The sequence below is a fragment of the Monopterus albus genome, unplaced genomic scaffold, assembly GCF_001952655.1.
Source record: "Monopterus albus unplaced genomic scaffold, M_albus_1.0 scaffold62.1, whole genome shotgun sequence".
NCBI classification, from domain to species: domain Eukaryota; kingdom Metazoa; phylum Chordata; class Actinopteri; order Synbranchiformes; family Synbranchidae; genus Monopterus; species Monopterus albus.
This window is the reverse complement of record NW_018127942.1, coordinates 2,520,388-2,532,487: the sequence shown is the minus strand read 5'-3', so window position 1 is coordinate 2,532,487 and position 12,100 is coordinate 2,520,388. Positions and strand designations below refer to the sequence as shown.

The following is a 12,100-nucleotide window of genomic DNA, read 5'->3' as shown; positions in this document are numbered from 1 at the left end:
CTGCACCACAGTAAGATTTGAACAGTGCAAACAGTGACTCGTTTCTAATCTAATGTTCACGCAATGCAAAATATTTATAATGCTGCTTGGTGAGTGTTAGAGCGTTTTACGGTAAGGGCTCTGGTGAATCAGCACGCGGGCGTGAGCAGGAGGGAAGAGGAAGGAAAGTGACTGACTTGTCCCACCCACTCATTTTCTCAGTTGGAGAGAACAGGAAGACAGACCATTGCAGGTGTGTAGGTGTGTGTGTGTGTGTGTGTGTGTGTGTGTGTATGATATTCAGAAACTACATGAATGTGCATGTACAACATATACAAGTGACCTACACCTTTCTAACAAATAAATTCAATATAATGTCATGACAGCTGCAAGAATTCGTGGGTGAAGATACTGTATCATTGTTTGCAGAGCTGAATCAGAAGACATGATGACTACCCACCTATTGAAGGCATGACTGAATCTCAGGGCTGCTGCCAACAGAGGGAGATCCCCTGCTAAACAATATGATATCACTTAATCCTGCTCATATTGCCCAAGCAGCCAAGCCCACAAAGGCTTTCCACTCAGTAGTGATGACTGGGCTCTCTGCTGATGAAAGAAAGCAGAGGTGCATTAAACCTTACAACTTACGGATCATCTGAGTAATCTGGAACAGGCACAGCTGGGGGAGAGGGTGAAGAAGACAGAAGAATTATAGGCAAGCATCTAACAAATAGTTAAAGATTAAAGATAAGACCTTAAAATCCTGAGCTCAATCGTTGCATTTGTGTAAAATGTTGACTTTGTGGAAAACAGCCTGTTAGAATGTGCACAAAAAGGCAATTTTAAGTTAAAAAATTTATGTAAAAGGACAGCTGGCTATACCAGCTGCCTTGAGTCATAACAGTCAGCAGCCTTATATTCAAAATGAACACTAGTAATAAAGCAGACTGAAACAAAAGTGTTGAGCAGTTGATCAGTGCCAGTATCCAGCCCCTTCTTTAAGTTACGTTCAGTTCAGTACAAGACAAGTATTGTTAATAGCTGAGCCACCATCTACAATTGTTCACTGGCATTTTCAGTCATTTAATAAGCTTTTAATGAGGACGTAGCACAGTTGAACTGACAACAATGTTCTCAGTCACCAGTGAGGAGAGCTCCACTGCAAAAAGCTCCTGATTCAGTGAGTCATAATGATGATTCAGTATAGTCAGTCAAGATGTTGTGTTACAGATTTATTTGTACATGGACTGAACACTTCTACTGTTGTGCAGTCACATTAGTAACTAACAAATGCTCCCTATTTTAGTTTGATGTTTTATATTGCTCTGTGTTGTTATTTCAAATTATGGGGTACAGATGGCTGAGGTTAAAGCATTTCATAGGTGTGATGAATACAACACTACACAAATATAAAAATAATTAAGAAAAAAATCAATATAAAAATAATTTAACAACAACAAGTTATGTCTCGTGGGAGCCAGTCAACTTTAGTTAGCAATTGCTAATTAACTATCGTTTTCTGGTAGTTAGTTCCACTTTTTTAGGAAGGTGGAGGAATGTTCATGGGCTATGATGTGTCGATGTCAGCAGTGCATCAGAGAAGTAATCTCTTTGTAAAGTCAGCTTTCACATGTAAGTCAGCTGCTACCATAGGAAATGTTGACCCACAGGCTTGTAGCTTAAATGGTGTCTCACTAGTTAGGGCCACATCTATGTGGAACTTTCCGCTGATGCTGCTTGGTGAGTGTTAGAGCGTTTTAGGGTAAGGGCTCTGGTGAATCAGCACTCGGGCGTGACGGATCCTCCGTAAAAAGCAGGAAAAAACAGTAGGAAGGAAGAGGAGGTCATCTTCATTTCCACAAATATGTCCATAAAATGCTTAATCTTCTTTATAAAAAATGGAAAACTATACAAAATAGCAGACATACTGGGCACCATTGTGGCATGGGAGTTAGTATGCCAACCATGAACTGTAAGATCTCTTGTTTGTGTATCAGCTCTCAGCTCTCTCTTTATTTATTTCAAAATAAAGAGAGACCTCTGTATACTATTGCTATCAAATAAAGGCAAAAATATACAGAAAAAATAGATGCAGTAAAATGACAGACCTGTTACTAAATTAGATGGCCTCCTCGTTTTACACAGCTTGAGAAATTACACCCCTTCACTGCTCACTTGTATCAGCTTTATACAATGCCAAATGTGCACTGCAGAGCATCTACTGTGGCTCATTTAAAAGTTGAAAGACCTGTATCAGCCTGCAGTTTCTTCAACGTCTGGAGTATATAGGTCAGGGAAACCTGCCAGAAGGCTTCCTGCATGTTGGGCACATGTGTTATACCACACATCAGTGACTGACGTTTCATGTTTGCTACCTCTCTACTTCCACTGCTTTCATCCCTCCTGCCTCTTCAGGCTCTTCTCACCTCTGTTCTGCTCGCCTCTTATGCTTAGTGGCTCCATTTTTCTCTCCTATTCTCTTTTCCCATCTTCATCTCTCTTCCTTTGGATAGTGACTGTGATGGAGAGGTTAATCCAGCCCGCATATGGTTGCTATCGACAGCAGATCTCCCCATAATGGTGGATGGACAGTGTAGGCTAATCACAATCTTTGATCCTCCATGAAACCCTCAGCTCGCGTGGCTCTAATTTTCCCGCATCACTGCCATGCTGAAATGAGGAGGCCCTGCTGCTCTGGAAGTCATTTTGGGCTTATTACTTAAGCCTCAGTGTATCCCCATTGTCTTTGCAAGCATTGCAAATGACTAGAGGCTGTGCTTCTGTGCAGTCAGCAGTGTGGGTATTTCTTCTAACTGTGCTGCTTTGTGGGCCAGCTTTGTGCCTTCTTGCCCTCTTTCCACGGCAGCCAAGTTTTGATGAGAGCTTTAATTTGATGTTGTTAAGGTTGTATGGTTTCAACTTTGCCATTTCTCTGGCTTATAATAGTCAAGGTTTTTCCCATGCAAACTCATAGGCTGTTGGGCAATGTCCTAAAATGGCCACCAGATTTATTGGTGAGTTTTTTTCCCCACTGGAGCCAAAGCAAGAACATTACTCAGCAGCAATTACTACAGCAGTTGACAAGGTTGCTGCTCACCACGACCTACGCACATCTGAACGTCAAGGTGTGTAGTGATTGAGTAATGCAGTGCTTTTGAAAATGCACAATTACAGCTTATGGAGTTGGGCTTTGTGACAGTGTCATCTTGTCAGGGATGAAGCAGTCATGCTCAGGATTGTCACCGGGGCAATCATGGACACCTCAGCAGTAATTAGAGTAAGGTTTAGAGAGGGCAACAGTCAGGTCCTTGTTCCACTGACTCATGACCCCCTTTGTGGAGCCCATGCGCAAACACAACCACATACGTACACATGCCTCAGTGCTGCCTACACACACTTGGTACCAGTTAGTGGAACTTCTAGGTAGGTAAGTACATTGTTTTTTATGTAACACTTTTCAGGTCACAGACATGCTTCACAATTAACACAATCACATAAAAGCTACAGAAACACGTGAAATGTTATAAACATAAAAAATATTAGATACTAAAAAGAAAACAAAAGCACATCTTGAGATGCTTCTTGAAGCCATCCACAAAGTCCACATTAGAGTGTGAATACCCAAACTGAGCTCAATAGGGGCCATCAGTATCCAAGGGGTTGGGCTGGGTTCAGTCAGAAATTTAGAGTCCAGATCGTGTTCAGATACGTAGGTCAAACTTTAGGATAGATGTCTGGAGCACTCAAATGTCAAATGTCTGCTTTGTTTAATGATGTGGGGGAAAATACCATACAGACTCAACTGCATCAGCTTTGAGTTGGATTCAGATGTTACATACTCTAAGCTTGCTGGGCTAGAGTTGTGATGAGATGTCACACTCTCAGGCATGGGATAGGTTTGAATAGTTATATGCGGCCCGATTCATGTTCTAGTCCACCCAACCTAGGTCCAATAGGAAAGAGTTCTAAAGTTTAGGAGCTACAACCTAAAAAGCACAGCCTCCTTTTGTCTTGAGTCTGGAACAAAGTAAAAACAACAAGGCTTTATCGGTAGACCTACCAGTGATGTAGAGATGCCGTAGCACTTTACTTTAGGCAGGTGTTTGCCCATGCAAGTCTCTAAATGTAATCACAAGTATCTTGAACTGGATCTTAAATTAGATGGGAAGCCAGGGTAAAGAAATAGGTGTCACATGAGATCTTTTGACGGATTTTGTCAAAAGTTTGGCAGAAGCAATTTGGACCACTTGTAAGTAATCCAGGAAAGTCTTTCTCAGGCAGATGAAAAAGAATTTACAATAGTCAAGATGGGATAAAATGACATAAAGGGCCTCAGCTGGCAGAAACAAGAACTGAACAAAACAATTTACATAACGGTCAAGACTCAAAGTCTGGTCCATAGAGATACCTAAATTATGAAGACAAAAGAAGAAAGGGAACCAATACATTCTTTCATCTTTGAAACAGAGCCAGCTGGGGCAAAAATAAGAACTTCTGCTTTGTCAACACTAAGGTGTAGAAAATTATTTGGCATAGAGTTGAAACAATTAATTTGAACCAGTTCTCGAAGTGGGCCAGTGCAGACTGGTACGCCGTACTGGCACGTATACATTTTACCCTTTGGCATACTGAGACTTCTCACAAGCTACATATACTCTTTTCTGCCCTCTCCACGGGCTTGTTTGAGATAAACTGCATCTCACCTGGACAGTGGACAAGAGCAGATGACAGCAGCAGGGGTGGTGACATAAAGCTGAAGTCAGGACTGACAGTTTAGGAGCTTTCTGCCAGGAATACTTTTTAATCTATTCTAATCATAAAACAAACTACATACAGTGCAGATTAAAACTAAAATCAATAAAAGGTTGACACCACATCTCCTCTTTTCCTGTCCTTTACTTCTCCTCCCAGGGCACAGGGGTCACTGTTTTAAGGTTTAGCCTATGTGCGCAATTAAGGTCTTTACAGTACCTGCAGTTTCCAAAGTATGCAACTGCTGCATTTTACTTTGAACAGTACATTGAACAGAGGTTACTTCCATGCCCTGAAGAAAAAGACACCCCTGAAGTGGATTGTACAATTTGTACAATTTCCACTGCCTAACATGAGCTGCCTCCTGGCAACCTGACAGTATTTGTTTGTGGCCAGTTATGGGCCGCACAACCTGTAGGCTTAATGCAATAGGTTGAACAATTTAGCATTATGTTGGGGCTTAAATTAGATGTATAATTAAATATCACATGGATATCTCTTGTCTGAGAGGAAGCATACACTGTACAAAAAGCAAACAAAATCTGACCAAGACAGAACCTTGGGGAACAATGCAATGGAGAGCTTGAGTGGATAGGTTTAAATAGTAACTGAAAAACTGCTGTTCACTAGATAAGAGGAGGATCACTACAAGGCAGAGCCAGAACAATCCAACCAGTGCCTGAGCCTCTCCACCAAAATGAACTGGATGACTGTATCAAAAGCAACACTGAGATCTAATAACACCAACACCAACACCTGCTTCAACTTGTAACACAGGCAGTGGTGGAAGAAGTACTCAGATCCTCTACTTTCTGTAAGTTAATGTAGCAATGCTGCAATGTAAAATTTCCTCTGTTACAAGTAAATGTTACTTAAGTAAAAGAACAAATGTATTAGCATCAAAACATACTTAAAGTACCAAAAGTACTCATTTTGCCATTTTACCATTACTGTATATGATATTAATAGATTACAATTATTGTGTACATCACATTTAATGTTGCAGCTGGTAAAGACTGAGATAGGTTTAACTAGTTTATATGTCTATCATTTGAATTACTGTTGGGCAACTTGTGAATTTTCCACCAGAGACCAATATAGTCTTATGATTATATTGTCATTTTTGTATTAATCTGGTTCTAGCTCTGAAAAGCAACTAGTAACTAAAGTTACAAAATAAAATCAGTGGAGTAAAAAGTACAATATTTGCCTTTATAATGTAGTGAAGTTGAAGTACAAAGTAGCACAAACTGAAAATACTCAAGTAAAATACAGATACCTCATAACTGTACTTAAGTAGGGTACTTGAGTAAATGTACTTAGTTACTTTCCAACAGTGATCACAGGATCATTTGAGACTCTGAGAAGAGCTGTGCAAAAGATGGAAACCAGATTGAAACTTGTCAAGAATTTAGTGCTGATCTAAGACAGTTGTAAGGGGCCTGAAATTGATCATCTGTTTGCCGGCAGAAGAAAGGCAGGCTATCGGGTTGCCAGATCTGGAACACATTGATGTTGATGCTACTCCCAATGTCAGATGAAACTGTGGATCTATTTGATATACAACAGATGACTCACACGATACATGAACCAATGAAACAGACTACAGGCAGATTCAGATCTTTGAAATGTGAAAGAGCGCAAGGTTGCATCTGTGCTATTCAGGGACTATGTTCACATATTCATTTTCATTGCTTCTCTGTTGTTTAAGACTGGAACAGCTAATTAAAATACCAATGTCAGAATTTGCAACAAGTAAAACTCTATAACAGATATAAGGCTGTGTATTACTTCTTTTTAGTATGAGGTGAAGTTTTCCATCAAGATAAAATTAAAAGTCTTGACAGCTTTGATCCAAGTCACTACTCCTTTTCATCCAGTGGCTTCCCCAAAGGCCAGCAGGTACTGGCAGTTACGCTCAGCTCTGAGAAATAGAAACAGGTGTGATATTTGACACAACCTGTGTGTTGGTGCGTGTCAGCTTTTCATTTCAGCCTGGTTTGAGGCACACCTTTGTGCGTTGCTGTGAAGTAAATGGATATTTTCATCAAGGCTACATGTTCACCGGGAGCTGTTAGTGCATGGCTGGAAGATCAGCTACACTGCAGACAGATCTCTGGTTTGGCTTTGGATTTACCTTCCCTCCTTCTCCTGGCTAATACTATGTAGATGAAAGTTTGAGTATAATACAGTGATTAATTGTGGTCCAACATGTACGGTATAGCTGGGGTTTGCCATATTTCTCCTGCTGGGTGGTAACCCAATAGCCATATTAACATCAATTGACTTTTCTCCCATCTGGTCTTTTCAGAGAGGTGCTTTATTAAGTTGGGGACATTCTTGTTTTTACAGCACAAGACAGAGAGTTAAAGAGGAAAACATTTGAAAACACAGCGACAAAGTTTCCCATGAAATGGGTGTGTAAATCTTTGTCTTTTCTTTTTTTATCAAACAGATGCTGTGTTTTACTTTAAAGAGCTGTTTGTGTGCATTTTCAAAATGAGAAATGCAGACCATATCCTGTTATTGAAGGACTGTTTCTTTATTGCCTGGTGAGGCAGCACATGGCAGTGTCCCTCTCCGCATGTTAGGGTAGTTTGGTGAAGGGGCAGCATGTTTAGTCATACATTTGGGTGAAGGATTCTTAAGTATTACCTGATGTTAGCAAGAGTTCATGTGGACACGGTGGGGTTTTTTTTAGGCGTGCCTCAGAAAGTATGCACAATAATTTTGCCATTTACTGCGGTCTTGTGATGGTGCACTGCTGCTGTTATATTGGTTTGGAATGTACCATTCTATTTTTGAGCAAGCCCACTCAGTGGGTTGTGGGCCACTACAGCCACTGCCCCAGTTATGACTTTTACAACAAAGCCCGATGAGTGGGTCGAAACCACCTGACGATGTTGCCTTATTGACGCAAGACATTTTTGAGGTGATTGTGTCAATATTTCTACACTTGAATATTCTTTCTAAAGAAATATGATGGATAGAGTGGACACTGAAATTCCCTGGTGTTTTCCCAAATTCTATACTACAACTTCCCATGCTGAGATTTCCAAGGTTTCAAGTTCAAAGCTTTCCATCATTAAAGAGCAAGTTGACAAAAATATGATGACTAATATGATGAGGAAAATTATCTGTTTCTCCCTCTGATTGCAATTTGACCACAATTTGTTATAGATCTGAGCAATGTGTACGTCTCAAGAACAATCCTCGCTCTGTGGCTGTCTGTCCCATTCATCTGCGTGAATGGAGCTTGTAATTACATAGCTGAACGGAGCATTTGTGTTTAAATGGCAATACGGTTAGCAGTTTTTCACACAAACTGTCAGAAGCTTGAATCTGAAAAGAAGCAAAATAAGCAATATTTCTGTGGAGAGTCGCTGCCAATAGCCCGAACAAAATAACAACTCCCCATCCAGGCCAACTGCTGTGGCTGCCCTGTTTATTTTTCTGGACAGAGTTCAATCGATAAAATTTCAGAATTAACTGACAGACTTAAAAATATTTATTGAAAGGGCACCATAGAGAAAATGAACATGAACAAAAAGAAATAATCAAAAAGCATCCATCAGCACTGTTTGAGCAGTATGGGAGCGTCATGCAACTGTCATTTCACTTCCATTTGCACTAGATTAAATAAAGACCCGGTTGCAAAAAATCCTTCTGTACTTTGGAGTCTCTAGCCCCCTAGCACTCACGTAACTGACCACTTGTCAAACTGAGAATGAAAAACAGGTACGCTATAATTATGACTCACCATGAGACTCTGAGCAGCTATTAATGAAAATAAAATATATATTTTATCTTAAATCACTGGAGCCCAGTCAGTTCAGAAACACAAACATACTGTACTGCATTATTGACACTGGAGTTATTAGTTGACTAGACCTATAATTATGTAGAGCTGGAATCATGCATGAATATTGATCCATCATGCAGTGACGGTAATAGTAGTAGCAGTAGTTGTACTATTGTAGTTAAGATTTAAACCTCAAAAAGCATTTCATATGTGAGCTGGCTTTGATTTGGAGCTTGAATGGGAAGAATAATGGGAGACAGACAAGCTGGGGAGTGCAGCCACACAAAGGCATCATGCCTCTCTAAGGGGTCTGGCTGCCTGGCTGTCTAAGGGCCCTGGGCTGAGGTTAAGACCGAGGCTACACGGCTGAGGTTTTCATGGAAGACAGAGCTGCACGGGGGTTAGTAATGAAAGGCCTGGATGGATGAGGAGAGTTGGAGGCATGACATTCTCTCCTGCAGCCTGACCCTCACCTTGGAGATTAGTCCATCACAGAGAAGCATCAGCAGAACTCTGGGAGCACAGGACAGGAGGCTTATGTGGGAGGGTTTAGCAGTGGGTAGACTGAGGTACTGTGCAGAGTGACTGGGGTGAAATGGTACATGGGTGGGGTGGGATGACTTGGGGTTGCGGTCCTTTCTAAACAGCGCTCCTATAAATAGATCTCCCCATCATTTGAGCATTCAGTCATGAAAGGATGAAAGGAGTTTTATTTTAAATCAACTTAAGCAAAGCAGATCTTGAATTTGATGCAAGTTTTAGAAATGTATGAAAAAAGGAAAACAAGGAATTCTCCACTTCTTCTGCAGCTGAGCGACATCAGCAGAAACTAACCGTTATACCTTTAGTATGTCTGAATAGCCAAACAGGAGCTCTAAAGAGAAAGAAAGAAATAAAAAGAGATCAGCAGTGCTTTGAGGGATGACGCAGCCTAATACAGCTGCAAAAATGTTACAATGTCAGCCATGTTTGATTTATTCTCATTCTCAGGGGAAGTGTTTAATACGAGACACATGGTTTCAATAAACAGTTGAAGTTCCATGCCACAAACTGCTGAAGGATGTAAAATGGACAGTAGAGGACTATGGGTCAGTGAGAATGTAAATGGGTTTTGTAATACTTTCGCTAATTTGATAGATTAACAAAATCAAAACTTATTCTAGTCCATCTCTTTCTTGGTTACACAAGCACAAACACACAAATACATCATGCCACACCCCAAAATGACTTCATCAAAAAGCGTCAGGATTATTTTTTACGTGTTCTTACCTTTCTGAGGCTGTCGCCATCACTGATTATTACATTTACCACTGTTATAGGTATTATGGGTAGTTTCTGTTCATAAACCTGAAAAAGAAAAGCTTCATCTTGTCCAGTCTTCCATGACGATAGCGACATTAACATTAGCCTGCCTTTTGTTGATTCACTGGGACATGTTTTAGCTTTTCCCTGCATGTATTTGTTTTGTTTTGGGTTTATTCCATTTTGTCAAATTTCTATTTTGTTCTCATTTTCATATTTTTCAATAAATGTTGCATTTGCTAACAGGTCTGTCAGAGACAACATGCAATTGCAATGCAGGACGTGTGTGTGTGTGTGTGTGTGTGTGTGTGTTCATAAAGAAAAGACCAAGAGGGAGGGGCATAGAGAGATGGAGAGCTGTATGAGAGAGTGGGAGTCCTGAGATGAAACGCTGACATGGAGTTTCCTTATGGTGCAGAAACGACCCGTGAGTTTGGAGGCGTTGTTGAGACTACAGAGAAACGCTTTCCTCATTTTTTTGCTTCAGAGGAACTGACTGATCACCGGCCAGTCTGCTCGCTTCTGAAAGACAGTTGTCTCTGTAGTTTCCTGATCTGGACCAAAGCCCTTTGTGACTAAACAAATGGAATAAATTACCCAACTGGTGTGAATTACCCCACCACTCCACAGATGTTGCTGGCATTTATTATATTACAAATGCCTTTATGTCAGGAACAGAAATTAAATGAGGAAGTCGTAAAAGTGCACTCCCAGACTTATGGCAACAGCCTCCATTATTCTATTAAACAGAAACGTTCTTCTGGAAGGCTCAAGCTTGTATACTTCTGTTTATATTTATATTATTTTTGAAGATCCCAGTTATTAGTTCAACCTGGTGACCCCACGGACGCTTTGCCTTCTGTCAGAGAGAACATTTCCTACAGTGTCAAATGGGCTCCAGGCATAAGCCTTTGAGCTCGGCTGCTACATCTGCTCTACACATTCATCTCAGGGCCCCTTTAATTCTTACCCTGTGCCCCCACGCACACACACACCTAAGTACATGCACTGCACAGATATGCATACAACCACAGGACTGAGCAGTCGTATAAACAAGTACTGTGATTAAGGATGTGAAAAAATCCCCACTGTATATTTATTATGTCAATCTTGAAGAGGAACCACAGTTAGTGATCTTCACTTAAAACCAGCAAGCAGCTCTTAATAAGCTGGGACTAGCTTGGTGTAGAGCTAAAAATACAGTCTGATTTCAAACATCCCCAAACAGAAATACACAACTGTCTGGCATGAGCACTTAATGTCCTTGTGCTATAAGACGAAGCTTAAATTATCAAGAGTGGTAAGAAAAAGTGGTTTACAAGTTGCTGTTTTACAAAATGTCTTCATTTAAATAGGGGACATGGCACTGATAGGTTTCATGTTGTAGTAGTAGTCCTTCCAGTTCACTTTTACTATACCAGCACACTTAAATGAAGTTGGGAACGGCTGCTTTCTTTAAAATGGCATGCAACAAGAGAGGTAACCTCTGTTGGTCTAATGTCTACTTTATACTCTGATGTTTTTCCTACATAGATTATAAGGCATTGGGTACTGTAACACATACAGTAATGACTTTCTTAGTGTTGCAGGTTATGCATTATTTGATGTGACAATCTTTACATGAAAGTATTGTTTATATGACAGTGTCACGGGCAATTTTTGCATTGAAAACAGCCTTTGATTGAATGTCTCCTTTCTTGTAGCAACATTGTTCCAGACAAGCATATTAGCTAGATGGGTGTCTTTTAAAGTAAAGGTGGCTAGAGGTGGGTTTGTAAAAGCTTAAAGACATATCAGATTGGAAAGCAAAGCAGTATTTGTTAGCTCTCATTTTTGAACTAGCTTCACTGAAAGCGCACACAATTAAGACTATAGTTTCTTTTGTTTTTCTTGAGATTTTAGATAACGTTCTGTACTGAAAACTCACTTTATTAAACATCTGTCGAAGCCACAAATTGCTACTTAATTTATTGATCAATAAAAAGAAATGTAAGGTCAGTTCACCCAATTCACACACATTGCAAAACATGAATTATGACTGATTCAGTTCATTTGGTTCATCGCTTACTCAAATTTACATTGTACCTGGCTGCTGAGTCAGCTAACTAGCAGATAATTATTTATTATTGCAAAATGTCATGGCTTGAAACAGACAAAACGTTATGTAGTTATGTAATGTTATGTAAGCAGCAGATGACATCAGTGCATGGATACAAGCCTTAGGTTGACAATGACGGCAGCTGAGTTAGCAACAGTGTACAG

At 40.3% G+C, this 12,100-nt stretch overlaps 2 protein-coding genes across 2 annotated transcripts in view; both read right to left on the bottom strand.

Annotated features, from left to right (window-relative positions):
• runx2b (RUNX family transcription factor 2b) overlaps positions 1-761 on the bottom strand; it is a 49,741-nt gene extending 48,980 nt beyond the window's left edge. The window contains exon 1 of the mRNA XM_020603721.1: positions 440-761. Within this exon, the coding sequence (XP_020459377.1) occupies positions 440-452 (13 nt within the window). The 5' untranslated portion in view covers positions 453-761. The remainder of the gene's footprint in view (positions 1-439) is intronic.
• Positions 762-9,395: 8,634 nt separating this feature from the next.
• The window catches only part of mmut (methylmalonyl CoA mutase), a 62,504-nt gene continuing 59,799 nt past the window's right edge, over positions 9,396-12,100 (bottom strand). The window contains exon 17 of the transcript XR_002275226.1: positions 9,396-9,410. The gene's annotated coding sequence lies outside the window, so the exon portion shown is untranslated. The remainder of the gene's footprint in view (positions 9,411-12,100) is intronic.